This window comes from Onychostruthus taczanowskii, unplaced genomic scaffold (genome assembly GCF_017590055.1).
Source record: "Onychostruthus taczanowskii isolate IOZ18803 unplaced genomic scaffold, ASM1759005v1 scaffold7, whole genome shotgun sequence".
Taxonomy (NCBI): Eukaryota; Metazoa; Chordata; class Aves; order Passeriformes; family Passeridae; genus Onychostruthus; species Onychostruthus taczanowskii.
This window is the reverse complement of record NW_024504786.1, coordinates 7,491,550-7,515,766: the sequence shown is the minus strand read 5'-3', so window position 1 is coordinate 7,515,766 and position 24,217 is coordinate 7,491,550. Positions and strand designations below refer to the sequence as shown.

Genomic DNA, 24,217 nt, shown 5'->3' with positions numbered 1-24,217 from the left:
CTACAAATACATTTGGTTTTGGCAAAGTGGAGAATTCTGCTGGTCATGGTGGCTGATTTGACACAGTCAGGAAAACTAAAGCATGAGAGAAAAGCCCCAAACTGAAGTGTTTAGCACAACAGAAATATTTATGGAAGACACTCCATTTTCCTTGGAAGCTGGTGCAGTTGATGAGCTGCTCCCTCCAGAGGTCTGCTCCTGCTACAGCTTTATGAGGGATAAACTATTATATCCCATCAAACAGTTCTTACATCTCCATTTGTGGGAGTTAGATGCTTTTTCAAGAAGTAACAATGTAGCTGAACACACTCTTCCCCTCCACGTTTAAACAGGTAATTTGACCCCCAGTATGAAGCAAGGTGGGAGTGAGAGGGGCCACACTTGGGTGGCTATGGGTCTACACTTCAGGTTAAATAAATTCTGATTATTTGCAGAGAGACAGCACAGATCTGCCCTAACAGGCTGCTAGTGACACACCCAGTCCACACTCTTGGGACACAAACATACCACCTGCCCCAGAGTCACTCTGGATTTTTTGATCCTAGGCAGTATTAGAGATGAGATCTGAGTATCATCCCGCCTTAATGCTCAGAGGAATAGCAGTGAGTCCAAAATGTTTATTTGAATTTGTTAGGCATTAAAAAATTAAAAAAAAAAATAGTGATTTAAATTGGCAGAAACATTCCTTCTCAACAAGGAAAACCAGCCAAGGGTGAATGATGAGTCATTCCAATGAATGAGACTGAAACTGTTCAGTGCAATAATTCTGAAGCTGGTGAATTTTGGTTACTTGCAAATCCTGCATTTTTGGCAAGTTCATCTATCCCTCCTCAGTTCCCAAAAGAATATAAAGGCCCTGCTTACACCTGCTTTGCCTCCAGCAGTTCAGCATTTGTCACTTGCTACATTTTCACTTGATAACCACTTTCTGGACTGAAGGCTTGAGAATAGAATTGGGTGATCAGAGATTTTTTCCTAGATGCAGCTTGCATCAATCAAGTTTTTTTGTCAAAGAACCATAAAATTCATGGTGTGTTAACCCACCAAGAGTTCATATGAAATTTTTATTACTATCTATTGTCAAAGTAAGACCAAAATGCTCTCCAAAAAGAAAACCCTGTAATTTGTAAATAAAATTTACACTTCACTGAAGATCAAAGAGGAAACAATATAGATCAAAAATAATCTGCAAATTTGGCCTGCATTTTCTCCTAGCCAGCAGTGTTTGGCCAATATTTTGTCCTCTTTGAGCAAGTGCTATTAAAAAGAAAATAAAAATGCCTGCCTTGTAGGAAGTGCTTAAACAGGAAAATCACCTTCAGATCATTTCCCGGTTGTTAAAAAATTTGCTTTAGCAGAGAAGGGAGAAGTGGAGTGGTGAAGTGCACGATCATGTCTCTTCCTCATGAACACCTTTATGATGCTGACCCAAGAAGAGCAACTAGCTACCAGCGGAGGCCAAGATGATGGCTGGTTTGTAACTCTGATACTAGCTAATAAAATTGAAAAGCAAAGGGGAATAAAAGCAAAAGAGGTCACAGTTCTGTAACACTGACAGTAACACACAGATGATGGGTGCTGTCAACATTATAAACTATATACAAGACGAGAGGCAGGACTCTTTCTTCCCCCAGAGAACATAACAACAACAACAAAATAAAAAGTGAATAAAACACAGTTGGCACCTTATCGAGGGGATGAGGAGAAGGGGCTGCTCCTGAACGTTACAGGCTGGACTCATGGCAGTCCAGAGGACAGTTCATCTGTCTAAAGACACATCCTCTCCCCCTTCCTCATTAAATACTCAGTGAAGACCAGGCCAGCAGCAATGTCTGACGCAACCGTGGTGCTGACAGGACGTTAATAAACGCAGAGTTTTCCCTGCGAGGGAGCACCTCACTCCAGGGAGAGGCGGGGGCGCGTGGGGATCCGAGGGTGCCGCGGCAGTGCCAGCCTCTGGCGCGCTTCTCAGGGCAGTCAGTTGGGGAGGGTGTCCAGCCCCAGCGACGCCGCGTGCTGCTTCGCCCGCAGCCTCAGGTTCTCAATGCTCGTGGTTTTACTGTTCAGGCTGGGCAGGGAGCTGGAGGCCTGCAGGATGGGGGAGGACCAGACCTGCTGAGCGTGGGACAGCGACTGGTAATAGGACTGACAGTGCAGGGAGCTCAGCGGGGCCATGTTGACGTTCATGCCCAAGTAGGGCATGGCAGACGGTGTCCCCATTTCAAAGGAGGAGTAATGGACCAAGTTGTTGGTGGCTGCCATGTGCTGGCGGAACTGCTCCTGCAGGCGGAAGAGGCTCAGGGGCGAGGAGGAGTAGGAGTGAGTCTGAGCCAGGCCGCTGCTGGACGAAGGCGTCACAGTCGCGCTGATAGGGGACTCTGTAGCAGGAGACAGAGGGGACGGGGGTTATTCCTACAGGCTGGATAAGCAGGTGCTTATTCACACCCCAGAAATGTTTGGGCAGCAGCAGGGGTTGTCTCTTGTACCAGAGGGCAAACGAGAGAGAGTGTGACAGCTCACGAGAGCTGAACTTGTGCCCTTCCTACAGCTGGCACCTCAGAGTGTAGAAATGGGCTGAGCTCTGCTGCTGCTGGGCACTGCTCTCCCCAAGACCTAACTGCAGCAGAAGGCCTTTGCTCTTTCAGTGCTCCAGCTGCAGTGGAGATCCTGCCCTCTGTGGGGCCTGTTCCATGCTGAGGACAAGCCTGGGCAGCCTATCCCTGAGCACCCACTCCACAGGGAATATGGGACGATACCCAAGCACCTTGGAAAGGGGTGCTGACCACCAGCCTGCCAGGTGCTGACACCAACCCCCATCAAGGCGCTGCCCCTCACCTGCTTTTGGGCTCGCTCTCTTGCAGTTCAAAGTCTTGCTGTCCACACCAGGGCTCTTGTCCACTTTGGCCTCATCCAAGGTGCTCTTGAACTCCTCCTCTCTGTCGGTCTGGTCCTCAGGTGCCGACTCGCTGGCAGACTGCTCCGACAGGGTCAGGTTGAGGTCGGTGCCCACCTCGCTGGGGAGGCTCTGGACCTTCTCAGTGTCCGCGGTGGGAGCCTGGGTCTCCAGCACAGGGGGCTCCATCTTTCCCTCGCTGTGGCTCCCCTCACAGTCCTTCTGCTTCTGCAGCTGCTCTTTCTGCAGGCTGCGCTGCTTCTTCCGGAATTTGGCTCTCCGGTTCTTGAACCAGACCTTCCGTGCCACAAACAGCAAGGGAGAAAAACCAGTGAGAGTCCTGCTTAGGGCCCACTAAGCATCACTCAGCTTCAGGAGCTTCAGGGGCACCCCAAGTAATGAGGGGATGCAAGCCCATGGTGCCCAAAGGCCATTCCACTTTGCTGGACCTTAGAGCTCGACTGTTTTTACTGAATCTACAAATAACATTTCAAACAGCCTAAAAAATACCCGGCCTCTATATTGATTCTTTAACAGGCTCCACTGCTGGTGTTTTTTGGGGTTTTTTAGTTCTTTTCCCCTAAATTGGTTAGGCAGCTCATCCAAAAAAATGTCTTGCAGCTGTAACTTCTGAAGACATTACACTGGCTTACAGTGTGTTAAGTTTTTAAAACCATTTGGTTATAAGTGTATCAAAACTATGATGGCAACACTCAAAGTATATCATTACAGGCAAAGGCTGGTGTTTGGGAACTGCATTTAGGAAAGGGGAGAGAGCCCATTATTTTTTTAACTTAAATCAGTAGACATGTATTAGAAGAAATATATTAGCAAATCTTGTTTGTTGTTTGCTTGGTTAGATAAGGGGACAAAGCATTTTTTATATCAAAATGCCTTGATACTTATATAAAAGAACTAATTTTTTTCCCACAACTTTTTCTCATCGCAGTTAAAAATATTTGTCTTTTAAAAGACAAGAACTGCTTCACCAGCAGGTTATGAACTAGCACATTTCACTAATTGAAACTGAAAAGCAAACAAAAACAAAAAGCAAACCCAAACCTTGGCCTGAGATGTTACAAATATTGACACTGGTGGAAAAGAGCAGCTGGAATTACTTGGGTCTCTACTTTTTTAGAAAGCTTGAAAAGCCTCGCAAATAAATAAATAAATAGACTTCTGTTGCTGTTTCTAAAATTTCCCCAAAGAAATGTGAAAGAACAAATGAAAACCAGTGTACACTTCAGACAATCCTAAATTTAAAAAATGTGCGGGTGGATTAGAAGTTTCTTAAGCAGATGTGTGACTTTGGATAATTTTATCCTCCCTGCCCCTGCCTTTGACAACTTTACTGCCCCAAAATCTTTGCTTCCCCTGCAAGAATCCTGGAAGGTCAAGGGAGCTGTCAGCCCTCTGGGAACCCGGCTGTGTTCTTTTAAACATCCCCACTGGCAAACCCCCAAAATATCAGTACCTGGACTCTGGCTTCGGGCAGGTTTGTGCACATGGCCAGCCGCTCTCTCATCACCACATCTGGGTAGTGAGTCTTCTGGAAGGTCTTCTCCAGGGCCTCCAGCTGCTGGGCGGTGAAGGCCGTGCGACTTCGCCTTTGTTTGCGGTGCTGGGATCCATAACGTGCCTCCAAAATGATGTCTTGAAATGTACAGCCGTTGGAAGACAAGGAAAGTGGCCAATTTAATTATTGGAATTTGTGCGCTGACAGTCGAATAAAGCATTTGCTAACATCAGACAAAACTACGGAATGTTTTTTCCATTCCTTTAGAGCTAGTAAAACACATACATATGGATTTTACTGGTGAACTGAGGTGTCCAAAGAGATAAAATCATTGCAGAGGGGTTAAAACTAGATGACCTTTGAGATCACTTGCAGCCCAAACCATTCTGTGATTCTAAAAGCCTGTTCTGGAGAGAGAACCTCTTCCTGTGACAGCTGTGAAACCTGTTGAGACTCTGGTGCTGAATATGGCTGAAATAACCCAATATCAGTGGGGCAGGACATGCAGATGCCCAAACCCTACCATGGCATAAACGTCTTCCATTAAGAAACACAGCTAAAAATGATGTGGGGACATTCACTCTTGCACTTTAATGTCTTGTGCATAGCCCACTGCAGTCTTCAAGGCATGATATTGGAGAGCTGTTCTGGGCTCCAGTTCAGAGAGCATTTAATCTCATGTGCTTTTGTGCATTTTGCTCCAAAGCACATCCTTCACTGAGCACGGACACTCTCCAGCATCTGGGATGGAAACACCAGCCAAGGCCACGTCCAGCCCCACTGGTTGCAAGCCCAGAGCTCGTGTGCTGAGCTCTTCTCTGCAGAGCACCTACTCACAAGGTCTGACTTTGCAAACCAAGCTTGGAAAATTGAGGGCAGAGAAGAAAATCAGACTGGGGAAAATCTGAGGCCAACAGTAAAGGGCTTATTATTTTACCAGAGGGGTTATTATTGCACAACAGTTAGTGGGAGTAGAAAGATCTTAAATCAATGAAAATAAGTTACTTGAAAATGAAAAAAACCCACCCTTTATTATGCAAGTTGGGACATGCTGTGCTACAGCCCTGGAATGAAACAGTCTGGCAAGAGGTTTGCTCTCATAGAGGAAATGCAGAAAGAGCAGTGTCTGGTATCACTTTTAATTCGGTTAAGAATGTGACTTCCAGTAGAAGGGAGGAATGAACACACGAGAAAACAACAGAACAGGGAGAAAAGCTGGCACCATCAGCACACGGAGCCCGATGAAGGCTCTGGCTGCTGTTTGTTTGCGCTTTTGTCACGAGCGTCGTGACACGAATCCAAACAATAAACAGAAACCTGCTGTCAGGCCACCCCAGCACCACACAGCCAGGCCTCAGACCCACTGGCTAACGAGCCTAGCAAATCAGCTTTGCACTGCTCAAACATTCCTCTTCCAAAACTTCCAGCTGTTCCATTCTAGGTCAGCACTCGCAGCGCCCTCCTGGGGCATTGCCAAAGCTGCGTGGTTTTGGCAACCTGGCAGAGATGTGATCATGCTAAAGGTCTTCAACAATATAGCGCTGGTTGCATACAAGAGAATTTTGTGTTTGAGGAATCAGAGCTCCTTGGGGAGTTCAAATGCTGGTGATAAAGCTGCCCCTGTGGAGGCAGAAGGACGATCCTTGTGCATCCAGGCACAGCTCACAGTGCAGCCAGGTGAGGAAGAGGGACATTCCAGCACAAGAAATTAAATTGAAGCTGCCCCAAAACACTTTAAAAAGCTAACATTTGTGTTTCAAGTACACGAAAACAGGAGAAAGGGCACTGGTTAAACACCCTACCTAAACACCCTACCTGCAGGCTGGAATATTCCCAAATTTCTAGAGTAGAGGTTAGACCTACCAGCTCCCCAGAGGCGGCAACTCATGCATTAAGTTTGGCCACTCCAGAGAGAGGCAACCAGCAATTATTTTAATGTTTTAACTATGTTTTCAGGCTTTGTGCAAGAAGGAGAATATAAATTGCAGGTGAGGCTTTGCAGTTACCACCAGAAACCTCTGTTTTCTGACTTAAGGTCATTTGCTTTTGTGCTGCTTTATTCTGACTGTCCCTGGAAGGCAAATGAGATCTATAACCTGCACTGAAAGATATTCAGAAGTAACAGAATGTGAGGCAGCTGCAAAGGAAACAGCTCATAGGTATATAATGCCTACACTGCCAATGATAAGCAGACAAGGGGACGGTGGGATTTAATTTGGAAAATCTTCCAGGTGGGTTATTAATTTTAAAGATAAGAGGTCAGGAAACCAATTGAATCTTCCAGTCAAGAACATGAGAATAGTTTTTTTAATTCTTTTTTTTTTATCTTCCTCTGCTTTAGCCTAGTTAGGGCCAAAGACATTTAGTCCTCCATGCTCTACTCTAAAAGACAGAGATCACAAACATCTTTCAAGAGATCCTTGCAGTTAGAAAAGGGGCACCTTGAGATGCAGGGTCTGCAAGGTACACTGCGGAGTTCAGGGCCATCTGCTCCCATCTGACAGCCTGCACACTGAAAGGGGCAGGGAACAAGGGGATGGATGACCAGGACAAGGACAGTGCTTCCCCCATCACTCTGCAGCCCAGGAACAGAGCCAGGAGCAGAGTCCAGGTCTCTTTGATTCCACTTGGTTGTTTACTGATGAGGATAGTGACCCCTGCTCTGCCCTGTGCCATCCCAAAGATCCCACAGGCCACTTGCAACCATGCTAAGAAGGTGACAAATAGAAGCTGGATAAGGGAACATTGCTGGCACAAATATCTGACAGCCAGCTGTGGCTCAATGATCCAAAGAGTCCAAGACTTTACCATCATGACTTTGTGGACTGCCCACCTGGGAGAACCTTCCTGAAACTTCTGCATCCTTATTTTGGCTTGAGCAGTTATTTGTCATATTTAGCCCACCAAAGCTCTCTGGACAGGTAATTTTTCCCACCTACTCTAGACTGGAAGGAATCCCTCTGCATTTTTTTTTTTTTAACTTTAATATCAGACAACTAGAAAGCTATCTTGGAACAGATACACATTTTTAGGCAGTCAGGAAAGATAATTCCATTCTGGGGAAGTTTCTAGAATCACAAGTATGGTAACTTTTTATTTTAGCTTCCACATCCTGGTTGTCAGATCTGCTTTACATCACTGCATCCAAGTCCAGACCAAAACAGTGATGTTGCAGCTGCTGATCACTTACACTGCAGGAGCCTTTGATAATCTGGATGTTTCATGGAAGGCTGAAATTTAGAGCAGATATATGTGCCCTATCACACCAAATATTCTCAGGTTTCCATTCATTATTTTTGAACAATTACTTCTACCAAGTCATAAAATACTGTCTGGGCTTTGCACTTCCTAGTAATGAGAGCATCAGTGCAGCGCTGTTACCACCACGGCTGAGAACAGAAAACCAGCTCAGATGTTCTGGACCAGCAGCTCCTGTCCTCAACAGTGCTGTGTAAATGACACTGCCTGGGTAAAGTCACATGTGACTTGATTTAAGCTAAAAAGCTGTTTTATGGAAGGCAGCATGATCTGCAGGAAAGTGCCACCCAACACAAGGTTTAGGATCCCCAGAAAGGAACAGGTCAAGGTGAAACACAAATAAGATTCAAATGAAGATCACCTCCCAGAGAGAAAAAGGGGTTTTTAGGAAAGAAGTGGAAAATAGTTGCTTGAAGAGACAACATGGAGAAACAATCTATGGCCTGGGATGGCAGGAGGTGGCTGTCAGGGAATGCAACACCTGGGTGCCTGAGCTGGGGAATCCAATTTACTTTGTGATCACGTCCACTCTTGCCTTATTTACTAACAAGAAAGGGAAATTCTTTACTGTTTTCTGTTCACTCATTAAAAGACATTTCAGTGTCTTTTTAATTCTCTCTTTTCAATCCCATATAATGAAGCCATGTCCCATCTCAGGATCCTGAGCTTCCCAGCTGCCGGAGGCCAGTCTAAAGCAAGGTGCCAGCACACACTGGAGGGCAAATGTCACCTGAGAGCTTGGCCACAGGGACAGCACTGAGGAGCACACCATGCCCCTTGGCCCTCTCACACTCCAGAAGAGCTTCACTCACTGCAAGCAACACGGATTTTTTTTTTTTTTTGTGGCGGATTTTTTTGGTTTCTTTGTGTGCGCAGGTTTCTCCGTTGTTGTTTTTTGGGGTGGTTTTTTTTGGGGTGGGGTTTTTAGCGCCAGGCAAGGGCACTTGCCATGAGTTGTCCTTACCAGCCAGTCTCTCTGCCAGGGTGAGGGCGTGCACGGAGGGCCGGTAGTCGGGGGCGTGCTGGGCCTGCTGAGCTGCCTGCTGGTGGAGGTTGTACATGGCGCTCAGCGAGTTCATGGCGTGCAGCGAGTAGCCGTTCACTCCATAGTGCTGCATGGTGACATCAACCTGCAAAACAACACCCACAGGAGACAGGGGCTTAGGGACCTGCTGTTCCAGCTGCCCGGGGTCTCAGCAGAGCTTTGGAAGTGCTGAGCTCAGAACTGAAGTGTTGCATGCAAGGCTCGTGTTTGACGTCTCAGCCCCAACATGTTCTGGGACAGGAATGGAAATATCTTCTGTACACCTGAAGCACCATCAGCACAAGGCCAGCTTCCAAACTTAAAGCCCAGAATCTGACTATATCTCAATCATGCTGATCAAAATACGGGAAATTAATTTTTTTGCGTACCACAATACAGTTTATCATAGTACAGTGACTTTTAATGCATTGTCCTAGCTCTATCCCAGGGCTAGCTGGGATTTTGCCCCTATCACTGCCTACAGTGGACTATTTGTAATCCCAGTGCTGGAATATCAAATAATGTTTCTCATCTGAACTCACTCATTTATAATTTGTTTCCATTCATTATTCATTTTTCTAACAGGTCTTCTTAAGAAAACACAAATGATATGGGGGGGGGGGGGTGGGAAAAGAGCGTGTGTTGTAAAAGAAAATAAATCTGCACCATAATAGCACCAAAAATGTTATGGCTAAAGAGGGAATAAGGTTTGCAATAAATACCGACATTTCATAACTCAATAGCAAGGAAATTATTTCAGAAAACTAATGGCTTTTTTTTCTAGTGTAGGCTCTGCGTGAAACTTCAAGCTCTTTTTCCTTACAGACCATCTGTAAAACTGAGCTAATATTGATCTCAAAAGCCAAGCAATGCTTCATTCATCCCTGTAAATGACTGAGGGCCTCCAGGATGTCGTTTCTGCAGTTTGTAAGACATCAGAAAGGAAGTTGTGAAACATTAGCCACAAAATAAATTTTTTAAACCACCGTTTACATCAGTAAGTCACCATCTGGAAAGTCAGTGCAATGAACAAATGCTCAGGGAAAGAGGGTCAGCCGGACTAACTTAAGGAAAGCAGACATCTTTTCAGGCAGCCTCTTAGAAAACAATTTAAACACAGGAGGGAGGTGATGATTTCAGGAGAAATGCTCATGGTTTTAGGAGGAATGTGATGCATTGAACGGTGAAAATTTGGAAGAACGATTATCTGCTCTATTTTTTGTACTGCAAAAATTCCTTCGTATTTGCCTGTAAATGATTTACACCATGGAGGGACAGACTCATGGTGAAGAGGCAGAGATGGAAATGAGTTGGTGCCACTGCCCCTCCTGCTCTGAACTCCTGTTCTTTTCACCTTGATATAACAAGTACAAACATGAAGTGACCTTGTGCAACATCCAGAGACCAAGTGGGAGTTCCTTGAAAAGCAGCTGAATTTAGTACAACAGGGTCTGGGCCATCTCATGGCTTCACCCTCACAAGCATCTCTGCACTGTGGTGCCCAGGAGCAGGGGAGGGGAACATGTAGCTGAGTTTGGTCAAACAGTCTGCCAGCCCAAGGATGACCTTCATGAATGTGAGTTTTGGTTCTGGGACTGTCTCTCAAACAGGCTGCATAAAATATAAACCTGTAATTTTGGGGTTTAGCACTCTGCTTCATTCCTGTTTCCCCAAGACCCTAATTTCATTTCAGCTATCATTTCAGCACTGAGTGCCGTGGAGGGTGACAGGTCCGGGTGTGGTGACACCACAAAGACCTGACACACACCCCAGTGCCAGCTTCATCTGCTTTGTGTCTGCCTGTTCACCCACTCTGGATTGGCTCCCCACTCTTGTAAGACAAAATGTGAAAATGGGCATTTTCCAAAGCTCACAAGGCTGCCACAGCTCTGCTCAAATGGAGCTTAGGAAAGATTTAAGCAGTGACAAAATTTTTGCTGGTTCTCTGATCAAGGTGATGGACTTCACACACCAACAGGTTTTTGGCATTCTTATCTATTTTCCTCACAATGGGGTTCACAGCGAAGTTACAGCTGTGATGTTGCTTTCTGGGACTGCAAAGTTTTGCTGCTGGTGGCACGCGTAAAGGGACGTGTCCCAGTGACCTGTGCCACTGACATGGCCACAGAGGACATCTCCCACCACCTGGGAAAGACTGACCTGCGCTGCAGCCTCACCCCATCCTTAGTGTGGCTCATTTCCCAGGAGGATCATACCACCCAATACAGTTGTTCACTGCCTTGCTGTCTCAGACAAGGGCAGGACTGGCTTTTCTGGCCAACACAAGCAGCAAAACAGAGGTTTGCAACTTCATTCTGCATCCTCTCCTCTCACCACCTCACTCGTGAGCCAGGTGGCTGGTTGCACCAGCTTTGGCCAGCGGGGTAGAGGTCTCAAAGCTTATTAAGTTCCTGCGTGTTTCGTGAAAACCATTTGAGGACACAGAACCTATTAACTGCCCTGGGCTGCTGCCAGACCTCTGTCCTTAATAGAAGCTGGAGAATCCACACCGGGGCTCAGCCTTGCCAGGAGATACGTGGGAGGCCAAGTGTCTTTGACTCCCAGCTCACAGAAATGCCTGTTTTTCTTTTCTAATCCCCCTTGCATGTCATCGGCTGTGTAGGAAGCTGGCACATTAAAGGAAAAACTAAGAGGGAGAGGAGGGGAATTTTTCCCATACCATACAGTATTCCAAGGACACTGCCAGTGGTGCTGTGTCTGGAACCCGGTGTTTCCACTGAAACCCTTGCTCCAGTAATATTTTGGTGGTTTTGATTGTTAAAAGATGATTGTATGTGTACATTTTTGGGTGGCCTAGAAGAAAGCGCATTTAAAAAAAAAAGAAAATAAAAAAGAGAAGGACCTCAGAGGGGTGGACTCATGATGGGAGTCAATGCCCATCACAGCTTTGGTGACAACTGCCTGTTACGCTGCAGTGCAGACAACAGGCAGAACTTCCTACTCACTTGTGCAGCAAATGTATCATCCCAGATTCCGTATAAAAAATGAGGGAATTTACTGAGCGAGACGGTTCAGCCGGGTAAGCAAAGTTAACTGAGACCACAAATAGCTCCTGTTTAACTGTCAGCTCCGAGCTCACTCCAACCCCAATAAATTAAATATTTAAAAGACATCATGCAGCAATTTTTTTTTAATGGAGAAAGTCATTCATCAAGCCACTGCTGTGTTTCACAAGCTGTCGAATAGTGCTTACACTGGTTAAAATAATCTTTATATTTCATTAAGCAACCAAATAAGCTGATCCCTTCCCACTGGCTGTATAGATGGTTTTAATTTTCAAAATCTGCAAATGCATCTTTTATGTCTCTGCATGGCTGGAGGGCCTCAGGAACAGCCACAGCCAGGAGCAGGATGGGAGCAAAGTTTGAACTCCTGCTTTCTTGAAGGGTATTGCCTTGAGCAGCTGTGGATAAGCTGGGAGGGTTACAGGGTCCATCCTGAAATAAAGAGGATTTCTCATCCCGATTTTGTGCATCAGACATCATTGAAGAGTTAGGAGCAGCCAAGAAAGGAGATGGAAGCTGAGGAAAGGCGCAGGAAAACAATAGGTGAGAGAAAAATGCCCCTGATGGGAGCCTGTGGGCTGATGCTGCAGCGCTTGCTCAGCACAGGCGGTGTGGGCAGTGCCTGGGTTGGGCCGGTGGTCGCTCCCTGCACAGCCCCTCAGGGCAGCAGCAGAGACTCTCCCACCCCCAGCATCACAACCCAGCCCTCTCCCAGCTCCCCACCTTGCTCAGCACCGATGTGAGATCCCCTCACACGCCCTGCACCAGACCCTGCCGGGGCTCCCACTCCTCCTGCCTTCACAATCCTGGCATTGCCACCCCAGGGTCAAAATCCCTCCTATGGCTCACACCTCTCACTTATGTTTTCGCTATGGAAGGCTCATGGATTCTGTGCCTACTTTTGTTCCCAAGCCTGCAGACTTCTCAGACCTCAGGAGCCGTGTCCTGCCAGGATCCAGCCTCACAGACAGCACATGGGATCTCCCCTAGCTCTAACTGCTGCTGGGAGAAATCCAGCTCTCTCCATTCCTGCTTTGCTTTGAGGCCAGGCAATGCAGGATTCTGCCCATCCCAGACTAATCCAGGGACCCCACCACTCTGTATTCAGCTGCTGCTGTTCAAAACAATCTGCACATTTACCAGCCAGAAACAGGAGCCCTGTTATCCCAGGGCAGAGCTGCCCTGCTCCAACCAGCGTGGCTCCCATCCATCCCTTCCCAGCACTGGCCCTGAAAACCTCAGGTTCCCCTAAAGCCATTCAGCACAAGAGTGGTGCCGTTTATGGTGCACCACGTAACAGCGTGGCACACAGGGGAGATCTGACCCTGGGTTTTCATATTCTCAGCTTTGTACAAGTCTTTAAGTTCCCTTATTTGGCTGGCAACTAATTTTGTATAATTCTGCATGTAATTCTGTCCTGAGAGAAGATGTGAAGAGAGACCCACGCATTTCCTCACCAGCTGAAAACCCCTGTTCCTAGTGGCTTCTCTGTATGTGGAATTCAGATCTGAGAAGAATTTAGATAATGAGGTATTAAAGTTTTCTGTAAAGTACCTGGCAAGAAAAAAATCCATATTTTCCCTTCTATCAGGAAAAAAGCAAACCACCAAACCAAAATCACAAACAAGACATTTGCCCTTCTCAAGCAAATTCTGTTGGGTGAAGTGATGCTGGGTGTAGGACATGCAGCTTTGCAGGGGCTTTGGACCATTATCTCTTTTCCCTCCAAGTAGTGAGTCATCCCAAATTCAAAGAAATACTGAGACTAAATTCATTCATCTACACGAGACCCTCAGGGGCCATCATAAAGAATGAGGTAATAAAACCTATGAGTTAGAAATACTGAATGATTCCTAGAGGTTTCAAGAAGAGGATGCCAGTTTGCTTTTTACTGGTGGGCACCATGGGGTGCTGCTTTATCGCTTCATGAAAGCTGTCCCCAAAATGGGAGGGTTGGTGATGGTAGAGAAGGTGTATGAGGCTTTCTTTATGGGGGAAATAAGCTGTACCAAAAAAAAAATAAAAAAAAAAATCTAGACTTAGGGAAGTCACTTTCAGAAGGGAATCTCAGCACTATATTTCATTGCTTGTGGAGAGATTCACCACAGATAAATTTAAGGTTTGGAAGAGCGTGGCACAGCCTCAGGTCGGTGCCCTGAATCAAGGCACAGTTTGAGCACAAGAAAAAGATAATTTAAAAAAAAATCAAGCATGAAACAGAAGTGTGGTGCACTTGATTGGTGTTCAGGGTCCTGCAGGTGACAGAAAAAATAGGAGTAGCTCTGTCAGCTAAGAGGAAAGTTGTGGTCCTCAGTTTAAACACCTGCAAAGGTGCTACAAATCACTGCTGTGTTTTGTGCCTATGCAAAGCACAGGAACCCACTGCTCGTTACTAACAGGGAAAAACGGCAAATGGTTTGTGCTGCAACATCCTTTCCCCCTTACTACCAGTGGCAAAAAACATCATTGAAAATAGACTCACAGCAGAATATTCCCCCTGGCCTCCCCCGGAGCTGTTCTCGTTGCGTGCTTTAATTCCTTACTCAGAAACACTTCAAATCAGAAAGATAAATAACAAATCTTGGACTCTGTGTAACTCACGTTCTAGGAAAACAGGCTCACTCTATAGACAGACATTGTGTTTATATGTATTTGGTGCTAAATGAATTACATACCTGGGGGTTATGAATAAATGATCTTAGCAAGAGGTTTTCTTCAATTTTTTTTCTTAATATATCCCTAAATCTTTTAGATATATAAAGGCCCAAAATAATGTAAGATAATAACCAATATGCTATTAATCAGTTTTGTTCCTCATGTGAGATTACCGAATATCTAAGGAAACAATTTCACCTTTGTAGTGGATGAAATATCGATAATTTGAAATACTGTAACACATCACAGTTCCTCATTCAAGTGCCAAAGTCTGAGAGCAGCATGCACTATAAAAACAGGCTTCCAAAAGACCTTCCTTGTAACTGAAATAAGGAACTGAGAACAGCTCCCAGAAAAAACCCCCACGGGACTCTGCATTTCTAATCTTCCTGAAATATTTTTACCCCTGTGCATTTAGATTCCTGGATTTAAATAAAATTAATTTCTAAGTGCAGAGAGAGATCACAATTAAGCAGGATCTAGTTAAACCTAAGTGACAATACACCAAAAGCCAAACCTGACCAATTACACCAATTCTTGCAGCTCACACTCAGCTATTCCTAGTGACCTTGGTATAAATAAAGAGATATTTTTTCTTAAAACCAGGAGGATTGCTAGCAGCTGAAATCTGGAAATACTTCCAGTTAGGGACAGTGTCACCAGTTTTGGGTAGAACTTGTCAAAAAAGTGACTCTGAGGCTGTGCTGACGATGAGCACAGCACCTCTGTTTGTAATGCTCATCTATTTGCAGTGGAAACATAAGAGGATGCAAGAGGGCTTGTAATTTTTGTAAAACAAACCTTAGAGCATCCTGCGGAGACAAAAAAGTTTGTTGCAGCACCCTAGAAGTTCTCAACACCAGGTTGTGAGCAGCTGAGGTGACATGCCCTGGCTGTCAGAGGTAACTCGCATCATTTGCTGTGATTTTTATTTAAGGCTTTTGTGAAATGATCGTTTTTCACCCAAAAGATAACGGAATCGAATGACTGATTAGACACTTCCCGGCAAAAGACTTTCCAATACCTCTGTTTGCAGAGGCATTCTTCAGAGGGCAGGCTTTCTAGGTACAAAATAAAGAAAATAAAATAAAGGCTCTGCTGTTGAGTCGGGGATAAGTTTCAGGGCTTGGAGCCCAGCAGCTTGCAGAGCAGAGCCAGGAGTGGCATCACTAAACATCACTATGGTGCAAAATCCCTTGCTTGCCATAATTTACACAAGACAAGCAGTGCTGACAGATCAAACCAGGACAAACCTCCCTTCTCCCCTTCAGAGCAGCACTCAAACCTCAGGGAAGCTCTTGGAAATTACATTGAAGCGGAGCATTTTCCTGGAAAAAGAAAAGCTCTTGATATGAAGATCACTTTGACTCTTGTTTCTCATCTCATTCTGCTTCCAGATCAGCCAGCAACAACAACAACAACACAAACTCATGCATTTAAGATTTCTTATGATTAACAGCAGAATGGAAATGAATGCTGCAGCCCAGCTCTGCCAAGGCTGCTGCTGCAGGCTGCACATCCGTGGATGTGAAATGCGGTGGCATCCCGCTGCAGCCAGGCTCGGCTGCCCACCTGCTCTGCCCTCTCCAGACTTACAGCATCTCTGCCTCTGGACTGCCCTGAATTCAGAACTTGGAGAAACCCTAAAGCACCCTGCAATCTAACTACTGAATTCACGAACTGCTTAAAGGGTTTATCTTTGGTGTTTTTATGAAAAGAAAAAGAACAAAGTACCTGCTCAGTCCTTCGCCTCGCCTCTGTGAAAAAGACTTTCTTGAGAAGCATCATTTTGTTTTTTCTAACACTGGCAAAGGGAATTTTCCAAACCAAACTCTGCCCTTTCCCAGGGCTGTTGGAAGCATGAGGGTGGCTTCCTGCTTTCTCTCTGCTCCCAAAACAGCTTTTGCCTGCAGCATATTTGATTGCAGATTGCTCCCATGAGCAAACTGACTGTCTTGGAAAGCAGCCTCTTGGGACTTCTGGTTCAGGAATCTCCCATCCCTGGAAGATGGAGCAATATCCTGGAGGATTTTACCCTTGACAATCTCATTAAGAAGACAAGGATCTACAGTTCTGTGTCAAAATATGTTTTTAAGCCTGTGACCCTTCCTGTGTCTATCCTGAGCACCACAACCACGACGCTGATCTGACAATCTAACCCTGAGCCCTAACAAGGGAGATCAAACCCTGCAAGAAATGCACATATAAGCTCTGTAAAGATTTTCTGAGGCAGTGTAAGACATTCCCATCTCCTCTCCTGCTGCTCCCAGGTGCTGCAAGCTGGCAGCCAGGCTGGCAGGAGGGAATGCAGGCTTGCCCTGGGTGATGCCTCAGCCCAGATGCTGGGCTCCACTGGCAGGCACTGGGATGAGGCACACAGGGAGGGTGATTTCTCCCCCCACCACCACTACTCATCAAGTAGAAAGTAAAAAGTTGAAGAGGTAAGTTCTGGGTGTTAAGCTGAGGGAGTTTGGTACCCACACAAGGAGAGGAGCAGTATCTCTGTGAAATGCAGAGGTTTCTGCTACACCACTGGAGTTTAACCCTGCTGGCACAGAAGGACTTTGCTAGGTGCTCTTTTAGCTGATCACGTGGAGGGTTGTGAGGTTATGATGCCAAGTACAATTCTGCTCGAAGGTGATTTTGAGAGATGGAAAGAGCAAGCAAAACTTGAAAGCAACAGAAGCTGAGAGCTGAACTCAGGATGTTTCTGCAAGTTCAGCTGGATCCTGCCTCTGCAGATGATTCTTGTAGCACTCCAAATAATGGTCACAAAACACAGGATGGCAACTGCTCAGACTTAAATCAGCTATAAGGCAAAATGACAGACAATCCTACCTTTGTCTAAAATGAAAAAAAAAAAATTACCCCAAACCTGAAAGGCAGCTCCACAAGCCATGAAATTGTGGGGGGCTTCTAATACCTTAAAAGAATAAACCAGAAGTTTTAAGTTTTTCTTCTCTGCAAGTGGCAACACAAATATTCATCCTACCACTAAAAAAAGATGCTTGAGCTCAGTGGCTTTTACAAGGAGGGGCTGGGGTGGAGAAAAGACTTGTGCCACCTTAAACCAGGGCCACAAAAGGGAGTTAGTGGCAGCAGTGCCAGGGGCTGGGGAGCACCACGGGGGCATGTAAGGCTTCCTTTCCCGTAAGCCTTTGGATCCCTACACCGATTTCAGCTCGGCTGCCAAGGTAAGCAATGTATTTTGGCCACCAGCAGGTGATCTGTGCTCTAAGGAGCTGCGTGCTGTAAAGCAGACAGAGCTGCTAAACATCTGCTGGGTTTTGGGGCGAGACTGAAGTCCCTCAGCAGAGGCACGTTCACCCACCCCGGGCTAACACACGCCAGGAGCTCCCAGAGCTGCTCCCTGCTCGCTCTGCCCGGAGCTCGGCACGGCTGGAAACACCAGGTTTCCACAGCTCCCTTGGCAAAAACATTTCCTCCCTGGCGAGATCCATCAGCTCATCTCCCCGAGTGCAATTGTGAATCTTTCTTTGGAAGATCCTAGTGGCGCTCCCAAGCATCACATTCACACTTTCAGTTTTACAGTTTTGCTGTTACTTACAGCTCCATTTCTCAAATCAGTATTTGCTCTGGCCATGCAGAGGCTGCTGTTGGTCCTAAGAGAGCAGTGCCAGCTACCCACAGCTCCTGGTGTAAATATCTATTTCCCTCCCTTCGGAGAACTGCTGGTCCATCCAGCTCCCAGCCCTCCCTCAGAGGCTCTCTCCTTCCCATGAGCTGTAATTCCACCAGAACTGCTTTAGGAAACAGAAGAAGTCTGATCCAAAACCTAATGAATTTAAAAGAAAAAAAAATCAATTTCAATAACTCTCAGAGTGAAATAAACTGACAGGAAAAGACCCAGGGTTTGGCTAACCCCAGTGCAACATGAATTAATTCTTGATTATTTGGCTACATTTCCAAATTCTCCACCAGCACATTTTGATGGAAATTCCCGCAAAGTAGATTGTTTTTTTAGTAGTTGTACAGGATTGGAAAATTTGGGATTTATTGAACCCCTGTTCTTCAGCATTTTTCCTATTCCTACGTTTTTCCAAATGAAGCAAGGTAGCCATAAACATTCTGTTCAGACACAAGCTCTGGAAACCAGCACTCAACCTTTTGAAAGGGTTTAAGCCCAGCTGATGTTCATCAGTGCCTCAGTAGAAGCATTTTCAACTTGACAAGCTGAATTTTGAGTTGCCCCTGAAAAACCACTGGAATGTTAGAAAATGTGGACTGCTTCTAGCTGAACAGTTTACCCATCGTGTAACCAGTAAAACCAGTAGGGAGCTATATCAGAAGACGTGGTCCAGAACCTTCTCTGCAGCAGCTTTGTTTCGTCAGGGCTGGTTGTGAAAATGACAGAGGAAAAAGAAACTCTTCGCTCCGGCTTCTTTTCATCCGATTTCCCTCTTTCTCAGCAAAATATTCTTTTAAAGGATAAAGACACTGGGAACCAAAGCCACTGCAGTCACTCCCTGTACAACTATATTGTGCAAAACTCGCCTGGCAAGCCTGCCCTTCTGTGATTTGCGGGAAGCTCCTCTGACTCTGTTCCTTTGGTGCAGGCAGCGACGCTGGCACTAAAGAAAAGCAATATCTGCACCAGCTCTGTGAAACAGAGCTGTGCCTTCTGATTCGCCAGTAAGATCACTTCTCATGTGTGTGAGCATGAGGAGAACCTCCTATTTAGACATCAAGATCTCTTTAAATTAGCGGGAAAAGCTGGAAAGCTGAACTAAACCATCTTTCTGTGTACTGGCAGTACAATTTTCGGTGTATTTTTGCATTGACTATGTTGGCATAATTTAATACAACCTCTCATCAGCCACAGGGTAACTCAGGTTTGAAGTCACTCTTACCCTTTCAGGAATTTTGTGCCCATTGCAGTTCTTAGTTAGCATGGAAAAACCGAACCTAGAAACACAATCCAAAAGCCAAAGGGTTGTAGGTCCAAGTCTCTCTGGCTGGGGCAAACAAGGAAGTGGGATTGACTTGCACCAATTTACTCATGGGTGAAAAGTGAACACGGAAGGGATAAGCTAAACAGTCAGCAAGCCGGTTCTGAGATGTGGTCAGGAGAAACACAGAGCAGTGAGAAACTGCAGATTTACTCTCTGCCTGCCTCTGCACGGGGGATGTGGGCCAGGAAGGGTGGAAAACCTCTCATCCTCAGGGTGAGTCCCATCCTAGGACAGGCAGGGCAGAGGAAAAGCCTGATCTGCACTAGGGCACCCCATGGGGCTCAGCCTTTGCCCTTCATCGAGAACACCACCCACGTCCTGCAGGTGTGTGATGTACCCAGCAGGGTCAGCTGTCCACGGCTTGGAAACTCAGGGAGGAGAGGGAAAAAAAGGAGCAGATATTGCTTGAAAAGCTGGGGAAGGTGGGTGCTGAAGGCTACCCCCGCAGCCCTCCTCGCTGAGCCCCGGGCAGGCTGGGAAGTGGCCAGAGGCTCCCCCAGCCCGAGGAGGGTCTCACCCGACCCAGCTAAGAGCAGATTTCTCTTCTCTTTCGCTTTGTGTTCCGTGCGGAGGTGAGGGAGGGAGAGGGTAAATAAACCCCAAACCCTCCAGCCCTGCCTTTGGGGAAGCGGGAGGCTACTTCAGACAAAACTGTTATCCATTAACATCCAATTATCTCTTGGTCCAAGCCATTAATTATAAATCAGCCTCCTAATTGGGATAATTAGCTCTCTGCTACTTAATGTAGTATGACTGATGCGTTTGGAAAGAAGGTAATCAGTCCATTTGTTTAGCGTTAGGCGAACAAATCCAACTCTCATGGTTTAATTTCAGCCGCAGCCTTCCCCCCTCAGCCCACCATCAGCATTCCGGGCTCATCGCAGCTCCGTTAATTGTTTGGGAATCACGGCAGGGATGGACACACGCATCTCCGCGGGGCTTTCGGGACAGCAGCCCCCAGCCCGGGGATGCGACTCGCCCCTCCCTCGAGGGGAATTGCCGGGATTTTGGGGAGGGGGTTAATTAGAGGGGACGGGTTTGAAGCTGAGCGCGACCCCAGAGTTGGGATCGTTCCGGAGAAGCGAGGGGCTCCGCTCCTCTCATCCCCCCGTCACCTCGGCCGGGCCGCGCCTCCAGAAACCATTTCAGGGAGAGCGGAAAAACTTTCCTCTTTATTTTTCCCTCACCCCCCCCTCCTTTTCCCCACTTCCCCTGGATGTCTCATTAATGCCGGCTGCTCGGCGAGCCGCCGATAGCTGCGGGACATGATTAGATATTTATTACTGTCATTTACATGGAAAACTTGAGCTAACCAAGTGGAACTGGAGGGGGCCGCCGGAGGGGACGGGATGAGGCGGAGCGGGGACATTTCTTTTTCCCCGGCGGAGGAGGAATGCGGGACACGGGCTGGAGCAGAGGCTGCGGGGACAACCCCGCAAAGTCCCCAGCCAGGGGCAGGGGTGTTGGGCCGAGCCCTCCCCGGGCCTGCGGCTGCGATACCACCTCGCTCCGGCCGCCTTTCGTTTCCAAACGCAGCGGGCAGCTCTCGGTGCGGGAATCCCACCGGGAAACGGGGGATGCTGCCCCCTCCCTCCTTTCTGCTGACGGCCTCGCCGAGGCGACCCTCGGGGACACCAAGGACCTGTCCCGAGATGCGCTGACCCCTTTTTTCCCCGAGGCGCCGGAGGTCGCCGCCTGGAAATAAATGGAAAGCGCAGCCGGGAAAAGCCACGGACCGCGGGGACAGGACGGCTCCGTATGGGGCTCTTCTTGTCCCTTCTCTCCCCGAATAAAGGGACAGGCACGGCAAGCGTCGCAGTCAAAGCCCATCTCCATCGGAGGAGAAACTTCCCCGAGCGCCTTGCTTTGGGCTGGAGCAGCCCGTGTGTCCGGCTCCCCGCAAGGCTCCCGGGAGCTCACCCTGGCCCTCTCCTTGGCCCCTGCAAGGGGAACGGGTCCCGAGTGCCCCGGGCAGCCAGCACCGAGTGGGGACACGGACTTCTTTCCGCTCAAGTGCTGGCCGCGGCGGAGCACAACCCACCCCCCTTCCCTATCTGTTATCCCATGGCCCGAGGGGCGACTCTGGCGGAGATGTATGAGATCTCTTGCGGTAAAAATATGCATGCGGATCCCCATTTGGTTAGCCCTATAATGGAGGTGTAAATAGGTTTCGACTGCGAAGCCCTTAATTTATCAAGAAGGGCTGACAGCGCAGGTCCGGGATTTATACACCCCTTAAAGAGGGAGAGCGTGCAGGGGGGCCGCAAAGACCGGCCTGCCAGCTCCTTACAGGGGGCTCCCCGTCCGTTTTGCCGTCTAACCTCGCAGCGGGGTGATGTGGGGGTGTGATTTGTCCTAGAGAGGCTTCCTAGCGCTGCCGGCATCTTGCCGTCCCTTCCGCGCTCAACTTCCAGCCGCACCAGAAAGAAAAACAAATCCCGGAGCCATCCCGAGCGGGGCCACCGTCCCCGGCTCCCGGGCCCGCTCGGGGCTGTTTGTGCCCTCGGTAGCTCTCCCCAGGCTGCGCAGCTTACTAAAACATCACTATGTAAATAGAGGAAAGTCGCGCTCTCCTCCCGTGGAGCCCGGCTCACGGAGGGATGCTCGTCCCCCACCATTCCCCGAGCCGGGTTACAACCCTCGCATCCCCGCCAGCTGCCTAAACCCGCACCGGAGCGGGCTGGCACTTGGAGTCCATAGGAACGAGGCCCCGAACTGGTAGTGGGGGATTGCATTATTTTTTTTTCGCGGTAGTTTGGATATTTTTTTTTTCTTTTGAAGCGCGGTACACTTCAAATAAACAAGAAAAAAAAAAAAAAAAGAAACAAAGAGGGACAGAAGGACAGATTTGCGCTGGAGCCCGGGCTGCGCTTCTCCTCGGCGGTGCGCGCATCCCTCCCCGGCCGCACATTCCCCCACGGACAGATTCCCAAAGCAATTCCTAAAGTCCTCTTCGCTCCCCACCGGCATCCCCAGCCCAGCCGGCCCCGAGCTGTCCGGGGGTGCGGGGGGTTCTTACCTGGGGCGGCGGGGCAGCCTCTCGGCCGGCCGTGGGAGCGGGGACACGCGTGGGAGCGCGGCGCTGCGCCCCGGCCCGCCCTACTCCATCCGCCCGCGCTGCCTGCGCGCTGCCTGCGCGCCCGGCGGAGCTGCCATCTACCGGGAGTCAGCATTGGAGAAGGATTTTTAAAAGGAGCTTCATAGCGACCCGGGAGCTACCCAGCAAGATTTTCAATGGTCCTCCACCCTGTCAATCAAAACGGGGCTGCTGGTACACCCCCCACCCCCCCAACACTTCTTACTAGTCATTTACTCCAAGCCGAGGTGTAAACGCCTAATTAAATCCCTGGAAGCGGACGGGATGCCGGTGGAGGGAGGAGGGTTAGAGCCAGGACCGGGGGGGTGATGGGGTCCGTCAGGCGCAGGGAAGGGAAGCCGTGCCTCTCTCCGCGCCCCCCGCTCAGCACCGCGCTGGATCACACCCTGAAGTTTCCCTCTCCCCCGACGGCCCCTGGGTGATGCTGGTGGGGGATAATCTCCCAGCTTTAATTACAGAGCGGCCGCGGCCCCCCACCCTCCTCCTGGCCGCCTCGCTGTCCCAGCTTTGTCTGCTGCACCCCTCCAGTACTCTTTAAAATGGGGGCTTGGGGGGCCGGGGTCTCAACCCGGAGAAATAAAACAGGAGCGGTGGAAGGAGCTCAGAGGAGCGTTGGGCGACGGATTCGCCGCCCGCCCCGTCGGGAAAGCTCCGCTGCGGCAACCAGGGGAGCCGGGAAAAGCAGAGGGAGGGACAGCGGGCAAGGGGGGACCCGGCCGAGCTTCGACGGGCAAGGAACAGCACTTAACGCATCTCGCTGCTCATGACATTTATTCTTTTTTTATATACTTTCCCCCGAAATACTTTTTTCCTTTCCTCCGGTATGTAAAAAGTGGAAAACCAACTTTTCCCTTCCTTGTATTTCCTTTTCTTTCCCTTTTTACTCTCTCTGCGGGATTTTCGCAGGTACCTTCGTCCAGCGGCCGGGCTGGTTATCTGGCAGAGCTCACTAACTGGAGCGGTGGTTGTGTTTGCTTTTCAGCTTTGCCATGCCTTCGCAGCAGAAAGAGCAGTTTAAAGCTTTAGAGAGATTGCTAATAGATGCCAGTTCCTTGCCTTTAGATTCTCTCCCAGCCCAGGAGGATTTAGGATGGGATTGGGAGACGAGACGCCATTTCAGGCTCCAAAACACCCTGTTTTAAAATGACTGCGGGTAAGAGGATTAAAACAATAATACCCTTCTCTTCTTGAAGGTTTTTTTTTCCCTCTCTCCCTCCTATAGAAAAGATTTCTTCTCCCAGAGCAAAACCGTTTAGACAGGAATTAAGGGAACAAGAAAGAATAAGAGGGTGGGGGGGGAGAGGACCTTTTAATTTGAGCTTGATATTTTGTACAAATTCTGACCGAAAAAAAAAAAAAAAAAAAAGGGATCGGTCTTGCTCGGGACACCAGAAGGCTCCAAGTACCACTTTCTTGTATTTATTTTTTATTGTATATATTTATTCTTTTTTTAAACCATAGGTTATGGAGTACCAAACGATCGTCTCGGGAAAGAGAGGGAGGGGGTGAACCTATTGAAATCTATTCCAACCTATTCGTGCCCTCGCTCCGCCGATGTCCCGCTCGCCCCCAGGAGCGAGGAGAGCCCCTCGCCCCCCGCTTCCCCCCGCACCCTCGACACCAACCACCCGCTTTTGGCCACGAAACCGATTGGGCGAAACTCGCCGCTCTGATGGCCGCGATCTTTTTTCGGGTGCGTTTTTCGGGGACCCGACCCCGGGCCGGCCTGGGCAGCACCCCGCACACACAACGCGGAGTGGCCCTTCTGGCTTGTT

General features: G+C 48.2%; 1 protein-coding gene across 2 annotated transcripts; it reads right to left on the bottom strand.

Moving 5' to 3' along the window:
- Positions 1 to 1,977: 1,977 nt before the first annotated feature.
- On the bottom strand, positions 1,978 to 22,518 carry DMBX1 (diencephalon/mesencephalon homeobox 1). Of its 2 annotated transcripts, XM_041421502.1 has the most exons (5): positions 22,365 to 22,518; positions 8,632 to 8,797; positions 4,368 to 4,546; positions 2,836 to 3,190; positions 1,978 to 2,378 (listed from the first exon to the last, which is right to left on the bottom strand). In XM_041421502.1, the coding sequence occupies exons 2-5, from the start codon at positions 8,783 to 8,785 to the stop codon at positions 1,978 to 1,980; spliced, it is 1,089 nt and encodes a 362-aa protein (XP_041277436.1). In that variant the 5' UTR covers positions 8,786 to 8,797; positions 22,365 to 22,518. The 2 variants fall into 2 exon arrangements, with proteins under 2 accessions (XP_041277436.1, XP_041277437.1); XM_041421503.1 differs by lacking the exon at positions 22,365 to 22,518 and having other exon boundaries at positions 4,368 to 4,563; positions 8,634 to 8,785.
- Positions 22,519 to 24,217: the final 1,699 nt, after the last annotated feature.